The sequence below is a fragment of the Ciconia boyciana genome, chromosome 7 (assembly GCF_034638445.1).
Source record: "Ciconia boyciana chromosome 7, ASM3463844v1, whole genome shotgun sequence".
Classification (NCBI taxonomy): Eukaryota; Metazoa; Chordata; class Aves; order Ciconiiformes; family Ciconiidae; genus Ciconia; species Ciconia boyciana.
The window spans coordinates 4556300-4577019 of record NC_132940.1 but is presented as its reverse complement, the minus strand read 5'-3'; the positions used below and the strand labels follow the sequence as shown (position 1 = coordinate 4577019).

The 20720-nt window shown below is 48.3% G+C and overlaps 2 protein-coding genes across 2 annotated transcripts in view; both read right to left on the bottom strand.

Moving 5' to 3' along the window:
• Positions 1-3260: 3260 nt before the first annotated feature.
• On the bottom strand, positions 3261-9162 carry CYP2J2 (cytochrome P450 family 2 subfamily J member 2). The gene is made up of 10 exons (XM_072867672.1): positions 9032-9162; positions 8352-8657; positions 7610-7772; positions 7308-7457; positions 6593-6753; positions 5984-6160; positions 5587-5722; positions 5169-5356; positions 4529-4667; positions 3261-3797 (listed from the first exon to the last, which is right to left on the bottom strand). Exons 2-10 carry the CDS (start codon positions 8538-8540, stop codon positions 3622-3624), a joined length of 1479 nt encoding a protein of 492 aa, XP_072723773.1. The 5' UTR covers positions 8541-8657; positions 9032-9162; the 3' UTR covers positions 3261-3621.
• A 391-nt stretch (positions 9163-9553) lies between these two features.
• The window catches only part of LOC140654420 (cytochrome P450 2J2-like), a 43940-nt gene continuing 32773 nt past the window's right edge, over positions 9554-20720 (bottom strand). The window contains exons 3-11 of the mRNA XM_072867670.1: positions 20172-20462; positions 18391-18553; positions 17606-17746; positions 15797-15957; positions 14815-14991; positions 14120-14261; positions 13768-13955; positions 12697-12835; positions 9554-12218 (exon numbers count right to left, since the gene is read on the bottom strand). Coding sequence (XP_072723771.1) covers positions 12040-12218; positions 12697-12835; positions 13768-13955; positions 14120-14261; positions 14815-14991; positions 15797-15957; positions 17606-17746; positions 18391-18553; positions 20172-20378 — 1497 coding nt within the window. The 5' untranslated portion in view covers positions 20379-20462 and the 3' untranslated portion in view covers positions 9554-12039. The remainder of the gene's footprint in view (positions 12219-12696; positions 12836-13767; positions 13956-14119; positions 14262-14814; positions 14992-15796; positions 15958-17605; positions 17747-18390; positions 18554-20171; positions 20463-20720) is intronic.

The window sequence follows — 20720 nt, the reverse complement described above, 5'->3', positions numbered from 1 at the left end:
CGTATGAACTGAGTCTGCATGTTGATGTAACTACACCATCTAAAATGTCATGTTACAGGACATGTTACTTGTAAGTATAATGTGTGTGTGTGTGTGTGTGTTTTGCTGTAAGAACGGCAAATCAGAGTTGTGCTACCTTCCCCTCCTCTTTCCAGCTCGTTCCCACGTCCAGTTCTGCTCCCACCCAAAGCTGGTTACCTCTGCTCAGTGTGCTGACAGTCATCTGAGAGCTGGGCAGGGGACCTTGTGAAGTGGAAAGACTAAAACCCACCACAAATTAGCTGTCAAGTGACTTCAGTAATTGCTTATCGCTACTGAAATAGGTTAGGATCTCTGCCTACTCTCCTCAGCCCCACCGAAGAGGGCACAGAGGACAGGTACAAATCCTAAATCGCCATGCTTATTATTTGGAAGAGAAAACCGACTGCCCTCTTCAGTCTGCTTTGCAGGTTACCTATGTGCCTGGTTCTTAGTCTCGTTGACAGCTTTCTTGTTCCCTTAGCACTAACCTCAACCCAGAAGTGAGGTTGGGAATGAGAGCAGGCAGCTGTTCAGCCCTCCAAAGTGAAGATCAGCCAGGAGAAGGTGTCACAAGTTTCCTTCAGGGGCCCCGTTTCAGACCTGGAAAACCACAGACCATGGTTTTCCCTTTCTCTGAACCATAATCATCAGCCTGACTAGCCTGACATTGGTAAGTAACCATTATTTATTGTCGTGGGCTGTTACCCCTATGAGGATGGGGAGGTGTGTGATACCTTGACACGGAAGGGCCTTTGCACTGGCAGAAGTGTCCCAGTGAGCATGAAGTGAACGGCCAGATACAAAAGAACCATTTTTCCTTCTTTCTCAGGCTGGACTTAAAAGCATTTTCAGACACTGAAGAATAAAAACCACAGGTGTGTGTTTGAGGGAGAAGGGAAGGGAAAAGGCTCTCAGCTGTGCAGGAAGCCTGAGCCGAGCTGCAGGATGTTTTCAGCCCGTGTGTGATCTGTCACAGGACACACACCAGCAGCCACCGCTGCCTTCCTGAGCGCAGACGGAGTGAGCAAGGGCTGGTGTGTGCCGGGGGGGAGCTCCATTTCCAAGTGCTCCATTTCCAAGGTCACGAGAAGCTATGTTCAAATGCAGACTGCCTGTGCAGAGCCTGGGTCTGTGACCCTGTTTGCTTACGGCTTTTCTGGTAGCTCCTTAAGAGCCAAACACTGCAGCAGAAAGCTTGTATGTTTAGGCAAGGGGTGTCCCTGGAAGAGAGGTGCAGGAGTGCAGCCCCAAGCGCAAAGAAAGGGAGGAGGCGAGGCCAGCTGTGCATGGGAGATGGTTTTGGTGGAGGGGGTAAAATATCCAAGGACCCCCTGTGCAAAACAGTCCTGTGAAATGTGCTCTTTGCTCAGAGTATAACTAACGCAGCGGAGACCTGGGGAGGAAGCTTTTGGAGGAAGCTTCTGGATACAGCAGCAGCCTGGGAAAGGAAACGGGAATCTGAGCCAAGGAGTGGAAAAAAAAGAAGTCAGATGACACCTGCAAACTGGAAGTGCTTTGGGAGTAATGCTACACAACAGAAACCCTCTCCTGTTCCCAGTCAATTCTAGGCATGCAGCCCACTTCTAGCCTTCCCATTCTGCTTCTCCCAAGGAAGGAAAAGAAAGAACATAAGGTCTAGAAAGTCAAATGAACTTCCTTGTTTCTGCTGCGAAGGGAAGATGTGGGAGCCCCTTGCCAGGAGCAGGTCAGGAGGGCAGCTGCATGGGGAGAGGAGCGGTGGGGAGCTGGGGTTGGGGATGTCTCATCCCCCTTCTAGTGAGAAACCAGTCAAGTCTTCTGCATTTTATAAACAGGTTGGTTTGGTTCCCACCACGTGTTCTCACATCTCCGCCTTACGGATCTGTGAAACAGGAGCATCCAGTGCCACAAATAGCATCTTAGTCCAACCTCTTGTCTGCGCCCAGCTGTGCCTGGCACAGAAAATCAGAGGAGGGGGCAGAGCCTCCCCACCAAGCCCTATGCTTGAAGGGGCCCTGCCAGAAGCCGTGTTCACCTGCTATAAATTTTGTTTTATGTTGTATGGCTGTGCTAGGCCCCAGTGTGCAGCTGTGGGGCCACAGGGTGTTTCTGCCCTTTTCTGGGCAGGTCTGCAGGGCCAGCCCAGCCTTCCATGCTGCCTCCCCTCTGTGCTTGGAGGAGAAGAAAATGCAGGTTAAAATAAAAGGATTTAAAACTCACCTGGGCATTTAATGCTTGCTTTTAATTCCTTTAGGAGATTACTTAATTCTCAGAAGAGGCACTGGGGAAAAATCTGCTTCCTCTGGGAACATGCAAAATGTACTCCAGGAAAAATAGAAAATGAACAGGAAAAGATTGCTTTCTCTTCGCCTCCTCGGCAGGTGAGCAGAAGCTGGAGGTGTGTGTTATTGGCACTGTGTTGTGCCATGGCTTCCTGCCAGGCGGCCCCGCTGCCCTGCCAGGAACTGCAGCTTCTCACCTTGCCGGGCTCCCGCAGTGCGACTGTTACTTGGAACCGTTTCACCTTGCATGTGATGGTTTAAAATAATAGCAATTTCTTGCTGGTATTTTCCAGGGGACCCTTTTAGTCATTAGTCTATCGTGCTCAGCAGGCTTAGCCATGCAGGATGCATGGCTAGAGCTTACCACTCTGCCACCAAAGCTGCTCGGAGATGCTGAGCAGGTAAATGGGGAGCATTTAGCATAGTCTAGGAGGCAGGACCCACAACTTCTTAGAGCTACAAGTACAAATGTTTTATAGAGAGATCTGTCAGCATGGAGAGCGCTCCCTGTTCTCCATATGGGTGTCACACTGTTAATTGCTGTGGCACACCAGAACCTGGCCACAGGCTTTGGTGATTTCATTGCTGCTTTACTCATACTGTCAGGGTCATTTATTTTTATCAGTTCTGTAGGAATTGCCGTCGCTGTTACAGTGCCAGCCTCTCTGCTAACAGCAATGCCGCAGCGACGTGGGTCAGACGCTGTGCAGCTGCCTCTGCCCGGGTGGGCTCGCAGCCCCCTGCCTCTCCCCGGCCCTGAAACGTGGGGCACGGCTGAAGGCTACACTGGAAATTGCCTGCGTTGGTCTTCACTTTGCAAAATGCTTCATGGCAAAAATGTTTCAGTAAGGATTTATTGATGCACGAGAAAGAGGTGTTATACAGTAACTCTTTTTTAATGGATTATTTGTCAAGGATAACAAAATCAAAAAATGTTTGTAATTACTACCTGTATTAAAGTTATAAAGCAAGGGCTGGTAGTGCTCTTCCACAGTACACAGCCATAGCCTGAACACTGCACTCTCTAAAGTGCTGCTCATTCTCTTGCCACTGTGAAGCATGGCCATCCATCATAAAATTAGGAAAGCCCCAAGCCCCTCATTCATTTACAGTGCCGTATTGCAAGCCTGAAAGTGCCCTGGCAGATCCCCAACTGATCACCTTTCTGATGTGATACAGAGTGCGAGGTCCGCTTGTAAAAGAAATTATTTTGCAATTGCTTTAAAAGAAAGAAACAGCCAGCCTCTCCCTGGAGCCAGGGGGTTGTTACCACCGCCCATCTTGTTTTCAGCATCTCTGCCAAAGGATTTTCCCTGCTACGACAGTGGCCAAAGCTTCCCTACCGAGGCACAGCGCAGATCTTGTAGGACTGTGGGGCTATCGTGATGCCCAGCTTGAACTGGAGGCTGAGCGTGGTGTCCGGGGGTGGCTGGAAGGTGAATTTCTGGAGCAGAGCCGTGAAGAAGAGGAAGAGCTCGGAGCGGGCCAGCACTTCGCCCAGGCAGGCACGCTTCCCTGCGGAGACAGCCACCCATGACATCCTCAGCCTGCACCGGCTGCTCAGCTGCTTTTGCTGCTGAAAAAGCCTCTGCCTTCCCTTAGGACCATGGTCCAGCTGTGTCACCCCCTTCCCAGGATGAGTTTTGCAGCCCAAACTGAGCTCCCCAATAACAGCATTGGCGTTACAGCATGGGCTGCCCCCTGAATTGCATGACTTTGTGAGGGCACGTGTGTGTAACCCTATGCACAGGCATGGTATCCTCCCCTGCTTGGATAAGCTGTGCTGCCATGCGTGGTCTGGACGTGCCTATGCTGGGAGAGGTGGTTTGTTTGAGCTACCCCAAAGAGAGCTACCAAAGAAGGTCGGTGATGCTGGTACGGGAAACAGGGGTTCTAAAAGCAATCTCCCCGAGGAAGCTGTTGGCTGGGGTACCCTGTGGTGGCAACAGTGAAGCCCCTAGTGACCTCAGCCACGTGGGAGCAGGAGCACGGAGTGATGCTCTTGCTTTGGGGAAGGTATTTCTAGGGTCTCTGGCATTTTTATGGTCTTTTCTTCATCATCTCTCTTCTGTGCATGTGAAGAGAGACAAGAAAGGGCTCTAGAGTGTGGTTGCAGTGCTTTGGGGTGGCCATGTGAGCACTGCTTGAGCGGCACCTCCCAGGGTGCAGCCAACATCTGCCCTTTGCAGTTGGAAGCCCCATCCCGGTGCCTCAGCATGGAAGCACCAAAATCCAGCAAATCCTACCTATAGAAAATGGCACAAAAGACTCCCTTTTCCAGAACTGGCCATCCTTCAGGAAATGCCCCGGGTTAAAAGTGTTGGGGGTTTCCCACTCGTTCTTGTCAAACATCACGGAGGTTAAATTTGTGAGTACAACAGTGCCCTAAGAGGAGAAAAAGAAAAATGAATTGCACTTTCTCTGTCATTGGCAGCAGTAGGGGCATTTTTATCTTCCTGTTTCCTCTCCATGAAGAACATCCACGGTCAAATTCTGCTGCAATTATTTGTCCAACACCCCCTGCATGGCCGGTTTTTCCTACTTCTTCTCTATTTGGAGGTGCAATGATTACATACCCACGTTTTTCCCTCATCAGCATCATTTTTATCTGCTGCAATCTTGGGCCAAAGTTCCTGTAAAAACTGTTTGAAATGGGATCTATGCCTTGATGGTGTGTGTGGGGGGGTGTCTCGCACCATTCAACGTGCCAGAGAATGGGCTGTTTGGATGACAAAAATACGTGTTCAATAGGAGTGAACTCTGGACAGGGCAGAGGCGGTGTGGCTCTGCCCCTCCTGTCTGTGCAGGAGGGACGTGGCCCGGTGAAACATGCCTGGGGAACTGGGAGTCTCTTGCTAAAGTCTCAGCGCTCAGGAGCGGGGTTACCTTTGGTATGTGGAAGCCATCCAAGACAGTGTCCTTCACCGTCAGTCTTGGCACGTTGAAAGGGATGATATTGCCTATCCTCTGCACTTCGTGGATGACGGCGTTGGTGTACGGCATGTTGTTCCTGTCCTCCAGGGCTGGCTGCCGTGCCTGCCCGATGACCGCGTCAATCTCGGCTTGCACGCGGGCTGGTGGGAAAGAGCGGGGATCAGCCAAGGTCCAAGAAAAAAACCCTTGTAACAACGCAAGATGGTTGCTGTGAGGGTCCCCAAGGACTGAGCTGGGACACCTGCCACTGTTTGCACCTCTCTTGTGTGCGTGCAGGGGGATTCCCAATTTTGCTCTCAAAAAAGAGAGTCTCTCACAAAGCTGTGAGGGCTAAAAGCAAGGAAAAACACTGACCTTTTGCTAATTGTACCTTGAATTTCTGGATATATGGCCATATACAGCAGAGCCCAGCGCATGGTTGAGGAAGTGGTCTCGGTCCCGGCGAACAGCAGGTCAAGCGTGCATGCCACAAGGTTTTCCTCCTGGAAGCTACCGCCGCCGTTGTCCTTCACAAAAAGGTGTGTTAGTGCTGTGCGAACCGCGAGGGCTGCCCTGACACCAGGCTTAGTCTAAGTCAACCCCAAGGATTTTGGCAGAAGCTGCTGGCCCCCTGCACCTCCATCCCGCTGACAGGTGCCCTGAACCTGGTGTCCATCCTAAGCTCATAAATGGCCACGCAGGCAGCTCAGATGGAGAATTTGGGCTCGTTTCTTGTCCCTCCTGATTTCCAAGACCTGCTACAGAAGGGTTTGCTCTGCGTTGCTGACCTTGGCTATCTCCTGCAGGTAGCTGTCGATGAAGTCCCGGCTTTCTGAGGGGTTCCAGTCCTCCTTGTGTTTTATGATCTTCTCTTTCACAAAACTTTTCAACAACCTCCAGTTTTTAAAAATGGTTTGGTGGGATCCGGGCAAGAACTTTATTATAGACGGGAAAGAGTTGTACAGCTTTGGACACAAAAGGAGAAAGGCAAATTGAATAAAGGACTGAAAAAACCTTCTGTTATCAAAACTCGAGGAGCCTGCAATGCCACGCTTACTAAATTGCTGGAGTTGGTGGAAATAGCACAGCTCCAGAAGAGCATTACAAGGGACTGGTATTCCTGTTACGGAGTGACTCGTGCATTACCCAGCGTTACAGCAGGCAGGTTGGCAGTCAATGGGCAGGCAAGCTAATGTTGGGGGAGAGAGAGCAACGTGAGCATTGTACAGCTTGAAAATAAGGCAGAAAAATTATGGGGAAAACTACCCTGTGCAAAGGAATAGGGAATGACAACGAAGTTTGGTAAAAATGCTATGAGTTTCGAGGTTGACTCCAGAGACGAAACTATGGCCCTGCAAAACTGCACACTGTCCATGTTGGTGGCAGGAGGGCTGTACCTGGCTCATGATGGTCCCGTGGAGGCCAACCGTCTCATCGATCAGCTGCAGCAATTTTTGGAAGGCCTCATCGTGGTAGTCAAACCGATTGCCAAAGGTGACAGAGCAGATGATGTTTGAAACAGCGTTATAGATTTTAAAGTGAGGGTTGAAAGGATTCCCTGGAGAAGGAAAAGGGAATGATCAATTCTCTTCCAGTCTTCACAGAAAAGGAGAAGAAAAAGTTGTCAGAGGTAAAATATTCAACAAATACGAGTGAAATGAGTGGCCCCTGATGGGCACCTTCCTGTGTCACTGCTCTGCCGGGATGCCTTGCCACCCCCACGAGCTGGCCAGGCTTCGCTGGGCAGCCCCAGCGGTCCCAGTTCAATCAGATTATGGAGATGTTTGTTTACTTTGGAAAGCAAGGTCTGCAGAAGAGCAGACGTCATTTGAATTCATTGGAAACATTGGAGTTTGCACACATATGGGACTTTCCAGAGATCTCCAGGAGAGCAGTAGGCTGAAGGTGGGCTATGAATAATGCTGTGAGTGTTACCTGGCTGCATTCACGGGTCAGTTTGAAGGCAACACACCTGTAAAAGGGAGCTGGGAGGGTGCTAGCATCACTTGCAAGGTGAGGTATTTTTCAGCATGCAGTGAATCATGGGTGAAATTATAATGGGCCATACTGGTTCCTGCCTTCAGCACAGCTTATGAGGGCTGTGGCACTCACCCTGCTCTTCCCCAAACGCTTCCACGAGGCACCGGCACTCCGCCTGGATGCGCTCCTCCAGGCCCCTCTTCCCCAAGCCGAAGTTTCGGAGGGTGGTCAAGGTGAACCTCCTCTGCTGCTTCCATAAGTGTCCGTTGGAGGAGACCAGTCCTGGCAGAAACACCCCACCATGAGCCAAGGCAGATGCCACCACCGAGGAGAAAAAGCTCCAGGGCTCTGTCTTGTCTCCAGCCGTCTCTGACCTCTGCAGGGTCAGTGCTTTGACCTTACAGCTGAGATACGTGTCCAGAGGGGTAACTCACCCATCTTGCTGAAGATCTCCTTGTCGAGAGGAATTTCAGGGCGATCCATGAAGTTTTCCCCTTGGTTTACAAGAACTTCCTTAACCATCCGCAGCCCATTTACAAACACAAACGATGCGCTGCCCACCTGCACGCTGAAGATGTCCCCATATTTTTCAATAAGCTGGGGGGGTGGGGGAATAAATAAAAAGGGTTTCATTTGCAATGAATGTGTCTGTCGGGACAGGGACAGCCCTGGCAGGGGACACGGGTGAAAATAAGGGAAGCTGAGAGCGGGAGGGGAGACGGGGTGTCTGCACAAGTGTCTGCTTGTCTGCGTATGGTCTTTTTTCTTTCCTCTTTTCCTGAATCACTGATCACGATTTGGTGTTAACTGGCCATAAATCTAATAAAACTCCCCAGGTTTGATTTTTCAGTCCTGTGTTTTTCCAGCTTTTTTTTCACTCCCTTCCCAAACGCCCTTCCAGTCCCTGGTCAGACCTACGGGGCTCCTACAGCAGTGACTGCACCCGTGGTGTCATGCCATGCCCTTTGCCCAAAGGATCGCTCCACACTTGTCCCCCTCCTTGTACCCGGGCAAACTTCATCCACGTTACTGCTGACCGAGGGCAAACCTCCTGCCTGCCCCGGGGTGAGTCCTCATGGGCCATGGGGTTTGGGTTAACCCCCTCCCTGCTCTGCAAAGGTTGCGTAGCCGCAATCCTCTCCGTCCCCTTCCCCGTGGTGCCCACCACCCCCATACCTTCTGCACCATAATTTGGGGATTGCTGAAGTTCAGCAGGTGGATATGCCCCACGAAGGGGAATGAGAAGGGGCTGGGAGGGAAGTCCTTCGGCTTTCTGTGCTTCATGTAGTCGGCGACAAGCAGGAAGACAATGAAGAAGACAAGGAGCATCTGGAAGGAGATGCTGTCCCAGAGGAAGCGCAGCATGGGTGGATGGTGGGGCTCTGCAGGGACGTGTCCTGCAGCAGGTCAGGGCAGGTCAAGCTCACGGGGCACCACTGAACCCCGCAAGGACAGGGGGAGATGGGCAACGTGCTGGCACAGCTGTGGGCACAAACACAAGACAGCATGGAGTGGCTTTTGCTGACCTGGCCTGGAGGCTGCGTTCAGACTCCTGCTTTCCCAGGTTTCAGCAAGCACGGTTTGATTAAACCCCTTCTTGATTAAACTCATACATTTCCTCTGATCTCATAAAAAAACCCAAATAAAACACAAACCAAAACACCCCCAGCTCCTCCTTTCCCTTCCCACCTCCCACCGCTGCTTTACAAAACCACAGTGATCCGCGTCCTTGTCTAAAGGACAGAAATGAGCTTTGCAGAGCTGGGATTAAAACTTTCTGGCAGCCTCGCCATGCCGTTCCCACGAGCCCATGGCTCGGTGCAAGCCCCGCTCTCTCCTCCCCGTGGTGCCCTCACCGTGCCGCGTCCCGGCGTCAGCTTCACGGTGCCAGGGAGGCTCCAGCTGCTCCGAGCACCTCGCGCTTTCCTCGTTTGCAGAAGCTCGTTCGTGAGTACGAAGAGTCCCAGACCAAGCCCCAGGTCAGCAGGGACATCTGAGATAAGGTTGCACAAACCTTTCACAAACCATCTGACTCATGAGTTGAGGTTTCGGTGCGTCAGGATGATGTGGGCTGGAAGCAAACAGCCGTCCAGGATCTGCAGCAGTTTCCAAGCACCGTAATTTTCTAACCTCTGCCAGACAAGTGCAAGCAGTGCAACCTGCTCCGGCCATGAGGTTGGCCCTGCCCCGAGCCCTCCAGCCATCCCTTCCCACCTGCCTTTGAGTCCGTAGCCCGTGCTGAAGCTGTACCCAAAGCCCGACAAAGCTAAGGTGGGTGCTGAAAAGCCAAAGCAGATGACCAGCCCTGCAGGCTGTGGCCCTTCGGTGGTAGCTGGTAACAGGCTGTGCCGAATTTTCCTGTCTAAGAATGGCTCTGAGACAGGTAGTTGATCATGCACGTACACCACACTGAATTTTGACTTATGTGTTGTGTTTTATTGTGAAAGCAGCAGGGGCATTTGCAGCAGCAGTTCTTCATTGCACCATGCGGCTCTGCCGCGGCCGTTCGCAGTCATCAGCTGCCACCTCGTGCTCCAGGAGATGATTTGGGTTCATTTTCTCTCCTTTGGAGACGTCAGTTGTGGCCGTTGGGGTTGTCCAGAGCCGAAGACAAGGCGTGGAGATGCAACAGCACCGCTGGAGCAGTGCCATATGTGCAAGAGCGAAGCTGCTGCATAACCTTTACACTTGAGAAACTTGAAAAGCTGAATCTCTGGTTTATTGTGGAAATTAAAGGGGAAAAAACTGTTTTCGAGGAGAATCTCTCTTTTTACCTCTGGCTTTTAAGCATACGTAGGCATGATCCTATGGAGATGCACATGTTCCTTCACTCACATGAGATGTTCCACTCAAAAAATAAACAAATTCATGCCTCCTGCCTTTATGGTACGGGATCATCACACTTAAAAATGGGGGTTTTTTGGTTTTTTTCCCCCAACTGATTTAAAAATTAAAAAGAAGAAGACTTCAATCATTTATTCTCTCCATGAGTAGGGAAGGAAACCCTAAAGTAACAGGGAAAGGCAAGTTTGAAATGGAAGAGGGAAGACATCAACATTTGTTTGCTAAGCCAGTGCAAATAATGCAAGCTGCAGCCACATATCAGAGGTCAGACCTGCACCAGAGCGAATAAAAAAATGGAGAGATATCAGTGCCTAGTCCTGAACAGCTTTGAAAACTTCATAGGTGAAAAAAGTCCAGAGATCTTTTATGTTTTCCCTTTTAGAAAGAAAAAAAAAACCACAACACAGGAGCCTGTAACTGTGAAACATTAATTAAAAACGCAATAGGATTAAAGTGATCAGTTAGAAGGACAGCTCATTGACAAAATCCCTGTGTGCCCGGCGTGGCAGGGATGTGATGTGCAAAGGACTCTCCCATGTGGCATAAATCTGCCACTGCACAGTGATTGCTTTGTAATGCAGCAAAGGTGGTTATTGCCAGAGATGGAGGCTAAAGCCAATGGAAATGAAACTTGATTTAATCCTCTTTTCCTGTTAACTATTCAGTATCCTACATGGGCGCCCATAGAAAAGTCACTTATGAAAGGTGAGAAGAAAAAAAAAACAAGAGGAAAAAACCAACCTTTGCTGTGACTATATTCCAAATAAAAGCACACAGGAGACAGCATTTCTAAGCATTAATGCTTGGTCACATAAATGGAAAAATTCTCTACACGTTGCATGTGTCATTAACTCTTTCCCAAAGAGACCCTGGGATGGGCAGAAGCAGTGTCCCCATCACAGGCGGTGCCATGCTCCCGACCCACCGCCTCGGCCCCACGCCATGGATGTGCCTGCCGTGCATGGCCACCACTCTTTGCCAGAAGCAGAAGGGAAGCGGGCGAGCTCGTGACTTCCCACTGCAAAGCCTCCGTGCCGCTGTTTCCTTCCTGATGGCCAGCGGTGAGCCGCCGCGGGCACAACCCTTCCGACACTCTCAGCTGCTTCTTGTTCTGTTGGGCTTCAGCTCAACTACTCCTGAACAACCCCATGCAATTATTCTTTTGCAACTTTTCTTTCCTGTTGTGTATTTTACTACCACAAACCTTTCTGGATAAACCTTTCCCGCCAATACAATTGCAATACTGCATTTTTATAGCCATTTGCGACCTGGAGGCATGGCTCCTCATGCCATCCCACTTGGGTTGGCCTATGGTACAAGCTGCTTCTACCACCCTGTAGTCTCATAATTACAACTTCCATATACATATGAGATTAAAAAACTGCACGCTGCTGCTGCAAGGATCTCTATTTCCACTGCAAAGCAGCAACATGGTGGTGTGGGGAATGCATACCAAACCGAGGCTGAGGCCACCTGAGCCTGGCCATGGCCACCTGGAAGTCCAAATTGATGCTGAGGCATGAACCCAGAGCTTGCACGTCCAAGGCCAGCTGCCCCCACTGACCAGGGAGACCTCGGAAAACTCAGCCCATGCCCATTCAGGGTGCTGCAGCGTTGGGATTTAGGGGTTGCTAAATGGTGTCTGGGCGGTGGACCTTCCCTATGGAAGAGCCACCGTGGACCCAACTGTGCCCATGGTTTTGCAACTGGCAGACAGCTTCCTGGGAGATGCTAATGGTGGAAATTAAGTAATAAGGCTTTTAAATTCATGCATTTTGTCAAACTGATAGAGGGGAGGAGGCAGGAGGCAAAGGGAAAAGCCCCAAGAGTTGTTCTCGTTGCAGTGTGCAGGATGTGGCCCTCCTGCCACCCTTCCCACTGCCACCCACACGTTGGTGGGTGCTAGATATCCGTGGCCCATCATTTTGGCCCAAAATCTATGGGGTGGATAGGAGAAGGGGCACTTTCCAGGCTTGCGGAGGGCTGAAGCGTGGGGGCACGGGGCAGCCCCACGCCAGCCTCAGTTGCGAGGCAGCGCGCGGATCTGGAAGGGCTTGGGGCAGCGTGTGAGGCTGAGCGTGAAGGCGAAGGTCAGCGCGGAAGCCGCTGGCGCCCGGAAGGTGAACTTCTGCAGGAGGGCTGTGAAGAAGATGAAGAGCTCGGTCCTCGCAAGCTGCTCCCCGGGACAAGCCCGCTTGCCTGGAAAAGGAACAAAAATAACGGCACCGAGTCCCAAGCCAGCTTCAACCACCTCTTGGGCTTCTCTCTCACGCGCTGCCTTGCACAGGCTGCGGGAGCTTTTCTTCCTCGAAAGGTTAGGTGGCAATGTTCACCCACACATTTTGCAGAAATCTTTCCCAGAATTTTACTGCTGAGCAAACTGCGACGGCTGTTCAGATAGACGAAGAGGGGAAACTTGTCGAAAACCCCCCATTTATGCAGCTCGCACAAGAGGAAAAAGCCTTATTTTTTTCATCCTGCAATAACAAATTGATTTCCCTCCTGCTCCGAGCAGTCAGTATTAACTGTTACAGGGATTTGCACTGTGGGAAATGCTGGGCATGGGCTGAAAGCCGGACAAGGAGCAGTACCCCCTGCTCCGGAGGGGGTGTCTTGGGGGGAAAAAAAAAAAACACCATTGCAAAAAGGAAAACCATCTCAACATCTATCATCCTACCTGCAGAGAAGGGCAGGAAAGCCTCCCGCCTCCTGTACTGGCCGTTTTCCAGGAAATGTTCAGGATTAAAGGTGTCTGGAGTCTCCCACACGTTTTTGTCGAACATTATCGAAGTCAGGCTGGTCATCAGGGTGGTGCCCTGCAAGAGGTGGAGAAAACGGGCGATTACGTGATGGAGAAGAGCCGACATGTTGTCAGACTAGTTTATTATTAGCTCTGTTCCACACACAATGTAAACTACATTTTTTTTTTAAGGGCAAAATGTTTTTCCCGAAGCTATGTAATTAAACGAGGGTGAAAGCCTACAGGATTGTTCACTTCTGTGCTCCTCCATATATCACCATAGTGTTGATCCGTACCTTGTGCTGCTGTCACTGGTGATGTTAATACAAACCATCTTTAAATTGATAACATTGTGTTCCCATGGGAATTTGAAGCGATTTAACCAAATAATTTTCAATCGATCCACTTTATTGTGCCTTTTTTTTAAAACCTGATCTGGTTTATCTCCACATCCTCCATCAGAAAAAGAAAAATATTTTAATCAGTGTGGAGCAAAATGCCCAGATTTTTTTTATTTTTAATTTTCTTTGATGCAACCAATCATATACATGGAAGAGACTAGATATACCTAAATCTTATATTTGCTTTCATAATGCCAGAACAGTGTGTACACATCAATACCTATTACCTGGCTTTTATCAAGTGCTACTTTTAATAGATGATTTTTAATACTCCGTGGAATGAACAAACCCAAACTGTTTGCTTTCCTATGTTTCTTGGCCCTCTCTTCCCACAGTGCCTGGAGGGCGTCTTGTATAAAATTTAAGGGATAAACCTTATAAAACTGAAAATTATGACCAACACTGTAGGATCTCACAATTCTCCTCCACAAGGAGGTGAGACTCGTAAGAGCCCTACAGCATCCATGAGGAGGGCATGTATTTTCTATACAACTGTGATATCTCCATAAGATCCTGACGATTGGTTCCCCTCCAGATGAGATCTGGGACTTGGGACATGAAGACATCGCTCTGTGGGGCAATGGGAGGGGTGGTGGTCTCCACCTACTTTGGGCAGGTGGAAGCCGGCCAGGGTGGTGTCGCTGGTGGACATCCTGGGCACCCCCAGCGGCACGACGTTGCCCATCCGCAGCACCTCGCTCAGCACCGCGCTGGTGTATGGCATGTTCTCCTTGTCGGCCATGGTGGGCTGGCGGGACTGCCCGATCACAGTGTCGATTTCAAGCTGCACTTTCTCTATGGAAAGAGAGGAAAAAAAAAAAGACGTGTGCTCAAAGGTTCCCAATAAGAAAACTGGGGCATAGGTATGTCCAACATGTGGTAAAGCTGGAAATAACTCTGTTTTCTGAGTGTCACTTATCTGGTTTGGGGCTAAATGAAGGACCCATCAGTGGCCCTACCCTGAATGTGAGGGTACGCGGCCATGTAGAGCAGAGCCCAGCGGATGGCGGTTGCCGTCGTCTCAGTCCCGGTTAAGAAGAGGTCCAGGGTGGAGCACAGCAGGTTTTCCTCATGGAAATATGAGCTGGTGTCACCCTTAAACTTGGGGAAAAGCATGGCAATGAAAACACTTATTAGGAAGGAGATGCTTTCAAGAACCCAATCCAAAACCATCCATACGTAAGTCAAGTCCTGCCGCTATTTTATTATCCATCACCCCTGGACTTGGAAATTTCTACCCCTTGCTTTCATTGAATTACGAGCCCTGCGGAATGCTTTGAAAGACACCCTGTTTGCTGTAGAGTGACTTTTGAAAGCAGGTAGCATTTTTAAATGTGAAGTTTCACAATAGCAAACACAGGCCTGAGAGCTCTCATAGAAATGTGAACACGTTCCCTGAGAGTCCTCCTACGCTGCATGACAGAATGAAAAATGGGAGAAGACAAAGTGTAAATACTTTCAAATGAAAAAAAACCCCAAATCTGTGTGTTTTCAAAGTGATCAGGCTCCTGCTGTTGCTAAAAGTTTGACGTGGAAGAGGTAGGGAGGAGGAGGCAACGAGGGAGGCACGAGTTCCTCTGACAGAACAGCCTTGAGTCTCATCTGCTCATTTCTTGGGTTAAGCTTTGGGTGACTTTAGGTATTTCCCTCTTACCTTTTCTATTTCCTTCAGGTAACAGTCAATATAATCTCCTGCCTCAGACTGGTCCAAATCCTCCTTGTGCTTTGCGATCACTCCCTTCACAAAATATTGAAGTTTCTCCCAGTGCCTGAAGATTTTCCTGAAGGGTCCTGGTAGCCATCTCATGACGAAAGGAAAAGCATTATACAGCTGGTGAGAAATCAAACCAAGCAAAAGAGCATTTCTTGAGTTAAAAAAAAGCAGTTGAGATGATAGTACAATTTATTAGCTCCGCTTGCTACCAGCAAAAAAATCAGTTTTGCTGCAAAGGTAAATTTAGTTTCACAGATGTAAACGAGTACAAACAAGAGAAGAATCGGCCAGATGTTTTCTGCTGATAAAGTTCTCTAATATTGGGTGGCCAAAGCTGTCACTGAATGAGGTGGCCACCGGAGTCATAAATCGGCGTGGATGCAGAGGAGACCCTTAGTGCTGGGGTCCGTGGATGGGACAGAGATCAGACCTGGTCCATGGTGTGTGGCCATGCAGAAGCTATGTGCAGTCTGTCCCCAAATCCACCTACTTTAGTTGTAAACCTGGACTCTCAGACAGCTTTGTCATAAATAAAACTTATTTGAGAAACTGATTGGGAAAGGGGTGGGGGAAAATAAAGGAATTTTCACTGAGAGTGCTACTAATTGACTCTTCTTTTTGTAGAAAAATAGATATTTTGAAGGTTTTTCCATTGCTCTTCGGTTATGTCAGGCATAAGATTGGTTTTACAATCCTGCAGTGTTTTTCTCCATGTGCCTCAATAATTTTAACTTGCTTCCTTGCTTTCCTGACGGATTTTGTGTGTAAATCCAGCCTAATGTAAAACAATACTCGTGGTCATTTCCCTTATAACATGGCTCTTTTTCTACAGGGAAAAGCAGATTACGTCAGTGCCTTAGAAACTCCAGTTTCCGAGCTCTTACATGCAGCTGAAGCTAGAAAAGCATCCGACTGGCTTTACCTGGCCCCAGAAACTTCCGATGAGCAGCAGCGTTTCAGCCAGCGAGTACAGTAATTCCTGGAAACGGTTGTCATGGTAGTCGAAGCGGTTCCCAAAAGTTATGGAACAGATGATGTTCGAAACAGCACTATTAATTTTGTAATGAGGGTCAAATGGTTGTCCTGGAGGAAACAAAATGAAAGACAACTTTTTTTTTCTTTAAAGTCTCAGTCAAAACCACATTCTCTACTAGATCAACAGTTGTGAAGTTGGAGTGAGACCTCACCTACTTTTCACCCATAGTGATGCTAAGGCTTCACCCCATGTCCTGGGGAGCCCACCACCCCCATCACCTCCAGCATCCCACCGGAGGTTGGATGCTGTGTGCCACAACATCCTTTCTCCAAGGACATCCCCTCCAGTCTCCAGCCCAGGCTACTGGCACACACCAACGTTAACACAGAGCTGTCGGAGCAGGGTTTGAACTGTTTTCCAGGGCAAACAACCAGTAGGATGCCACGCTATGGCTGTTGGGTTTGCATGCTCCAACATGGTTTTGGTGCCAATTTTAAATGCCGAGAGAGGGTCCCTCAAAGCTTAGCCTGGGGCAGGGAGCTCAGGACTAACCACACTGCAAAAATGCCGTTGCATGGGCCTTTAACTGTCCACCACAAGGAAACCAAGTGGGATGGGAGAGAGGGGAGAGGGTGAGGATTGCAAGCCTTTGCAGCCGCCTGTAAAATCCAGCAATAGCTCATATGGCCCATAGAAGTGATGCACATAGCTCCTAAAAGAGCAAAGCGTGGTGTGATGTTCGTCACATCTGCATTCCTTGGGAGAGCTCTTGAGCAAAGACCACCATCTCCTAGGGCACATTTAGGCATCCTGGAGAGCTACTTGCCATGATATGAGAGACTAATATCAGTAACGAATCCAGTCCAGCCCTGAGCTGCCATCGGTACGCTGGGGAGCATCATTTTGAAATGCAAGGCACTCTGCACAGGACTGCTGATCTCTCCGCTCTTCAAGAAAGTAATTAAACTGGGCTGGTGCTCAGATATTAGAGTGATGGACATGATCACTATTTGTCATTACTAATGGGAAGAAAGGCCCAAAACAGCAGCTTAATTAGTTTATTGATTAGGACTATAAAGGACTATAATCAATTGGCAACATGAAGTATTTGGCCTGTTCAGTGCAACAGCAATTAAAATGGAGCAAGTTCAGTATATAATTTCACAATTCCTATTTAGATCTTTCTTGTTTACTATATATAGCTCCATAGAATTAGCTAAACCCCATCTGCTTCTATTTAAAGCTGAAGTGCAACATCACCCATGTACCAACATACAAATTATTCTTACTAATATCCCTCTGGCAGTTCTTAAAAGCTGGACCATAAAAGAGCAAGGCACACGCTTCATCTGTGCACGATACAAAAGGAAAGCCTGACTAAACAAGTTTTAAAATACTTTGTAAAACCAAGGACAAGCAGAGGTTAACTAAGCCTCTGAGCACACGTGCCTGATAGCAGGAGAGCTGCATTTATTCCTTCACGGAATACAGGAGAGACTTTCTTAGCCATATAAACAAGCAAGTTTTAATAAACACCTAGTATATATTTGCTTAATATTAATAAGGAAGAACTAAAATAGTAAGCCTGAGGTCTAAAATAAGTGCTAAAAGGCGCAGTCTGGAAGTATAAGATAGAGATTTGAGCGACTGAAGAAATGTTTTGCATGGTAGGAGCTGCATTGGAGTAAGAACTTTACTTCTTGTTGTTCATTTAGCTGGAAGCTTTGGGCACGGTGCTGTACGTTAACTGCCCACCTTTCTCCTCCTCGATCGTCTCCACAAGGTACCGGCTCTCCTCTTGCACTTTTTCCTCAAAACTTACAGAAATGCTTTTCAGTGTCGCTGAAGCAAACTTCCTCTGTTGCCTCCAAATAAGCCCATTTGATGATATGAGCCCTGTAGGTGGAAAACACAAGTGAACAAACCTCGCTCTGGGTCACGTATGAATGACAGGATTCAGAAACAGCCATTCATCTTGAACAAAAACCCCAAACCAAAGCAAACAGAACCCGTAGACATTGAAAAACTATAGCTTTGCCTGGGAATTAAAATTCAAGACTAATTGGCTTATGCTAAACATCTAGCTTTATGGATTTGCTTTAATCTGCTACTTTGTCACTTTGCGTGGGAAAAAAGGTGTAAGCCCAAATACTATAAGTACTATCACGCTGTTGGCAGAGCTGCAGTCAGGAGCACCATACCCCGTCTCTGGAGCTGTATGCAACTGGGGGAGAAAAAGTAAAGGAGAAATTAAAACCAAGGGGAAAACTCTTCAACTGTATCGATCACCGGGCAGCTTGCATTTATTTCTTCTCTTTCATCAAAGCCTGACTTTGATCCCATCATCATCCCTAAATCCCAGAGAGATTAAAACGTACACCTGTGAGATTATTCGACTGAATTCAGTTCTTGCCTTGCTCTGTGCAAGCTTTTATGGATGCAGCTAGCAAGGGTTGAGTTCAACCTGTTTCCTTCACTCTAACTGTAATCACTGCAAACAGACGGAAAATTTGTACCCAAATCCTGGTAGCTGTGCTTACCAAAGCCTCTAAATATTTCTTGGAGGAGTGGAATGTTTGGCCGATCTGTAAATATTTCAGCCTGGTGGACAAGAGCTTCTCTCACCATCTGGTACCCATTGACTACCACAAAAGTCAGACTTCCAAACTGCACGCTGAAGATGTTCCCATACCGACCGGTAAGCTGAAAAAGAGTTCATCACCCTCTGAGAGCAAGAAGGTGGAGATTTTCAAAACTCACCTGGACAAGACCTCGAGCAATGGCATCTAACTTTGAATTTAGTCCTGCCTGCAGCAAGGACACTTAAGAAAAACCCAAACCCAAGTCTGCAGGTCCCATCCAACCTAAACTATTCCATTAAGGCTGAAGACGGCATAAAAATGCTAGAGAGCTATAGTGTGGGAGAGATGGTTTGCTTATATTTGTTAGCAGGTATGACCTGGGTTTCACCAGGCAGTTGCATCAATTTAACTTGTAACAGGGACATTACTTGCTTTGTAACTGATGGGCATCTGCTCCATCCCTCTTCTTCATAGGAAGGGTATAAGAGGTGAAGGCACCACCTGGGTCACCACACCCAGGCTCTTGCTGCTGAGGGCAAAGCACAACAAATAATCCCTTTCATCAACTTTGTGTCTAAAGTAGTGTGGTCTCTTGTTCCAGCTATCCCATTTAGAAAGTGGCTCCAACTGCTGATGGCTAGAAACCTACTTCTAATTTTAAGCCTGAATGCATTTATGACTAAATTATAGACATTTTTCCTTGCATGGATGCCGCTGGCATTAGTGTCTCCTGTGCAGTGTTCAACTCCCTGATGTATAAGAGCAAAGGGCGATCATATAATCTCTTGGGCCCAGCTCTGCCAAGGAGGTCAGGCCATCCTCTTATTAGAATGAGTCTACATGAAGGGACACACATGGTCATCCTGAACTGCTGTGGTGCCTCGTGAAAGCAGTCTGGAGCCAAATGGGTCTCTCAGTCACTGTGTGCATGTAAATGAATATGACTAATTTTATTAATAATAATTGGGTGTATTGACAAAATATCGTGAGCACGCTGCCTCAGCCTTCCCCAAGGGTTGCCCTAGGGGACAACCATGCTAGCGGCCTGCGAAAACCCAGGGTAGATAGGCTGGTATCAGCCTGCTAAGTAAAAAGCAAGAGATAAATAGTCACCAGAAAGGATGTTTGCAACCAGAATGTCAGAACTTTTCCTTCCACTTTTTCAGAGAAGTGTACTCAGCATGTATGAAATATCTCTCTTTTGTTGGCTTTGGTGGGAGTCAAAGCTCTGGAAACCTTTCCAGAGCAATCACTGCCTCTTTCTGCGACACAGAAGAAGCCACAGGGATGGTTAACTCAGGGTCTTAAATGTTTCTTTCAGACGTAATGGAGCAAATCATTGGCCTCCGAGCAAAGACAATGACAATACAATTTCCAGAGGTAATGTTCACAGTCCAAACAGTTCATTTCTCACACAGCACTTGCCATCCTTCCCCAAGCCTGGCCCAGCCCCTCCGAACCCTTCCTGGGCTCCGGCAGAAAATGGTCATGGTCAGATGGGAAAAAAGAGGAGGAACATGTAGGTCTTCCTCCATTATGGGTTTCTTTCCCATTGGACCTTCCTACTCCCATGGAAGAGGAGGTGACAGTAAGAGATAAAACCAAGAAGGGTCATCTCTCATACATGGTTATTATATAGCTAGTTCTTCAGAGGCTGCCCTTGCTTCACAGGTTTGGTGACAAAAGTCACTGAAGAGGTAAAATATTGTTAGTAGGAGAAAAGTCCGTGGAGCTCTTACCTTCTGCAGCGCAAGATGGAGGGGCTGCTTAAAGTCCACAAAAGTTCCCACAAGAGGAAAGAGCTGTGGCCCTGGAGGGAAATTCCTGGGACGTCTCTTTTTCACAAGGTCAATAATCAAAAGACATGTAACCAGAACCACCAGGAGTGTCTGACCGTTCAGCTTTTCCAAGAGAGAAACCAAATCAGGCCAAAACTGAAGTTCCATCTTGGCTGATGAACTCACAGATTTTCATCCCAGGAAGGGACTTGATGCTGGTGTTACATTTGCTAAAACAGGAGTAAGAAAGGACTGGAAAGAAAACAAAACAAGCTAAGATGCTGATAGCTTACTGGAGACAGGACTTGCCATGGGCGAGCTGCTTCCTCATGTACAGCTACTGCCAGACCACCTGCTGAACAGCTAAGTTTAAGCACTGGGATCTCCAAAAACAACCCCAAAACCTCAAACGTTTGGCCAAACAAAAGCAATCTTGCAATCCTTTAGCTTTATATCTCTGCCAACTCCCTAATTTTCTTATGGAAGAATATTCCTCCCTTCTGCCCTTAA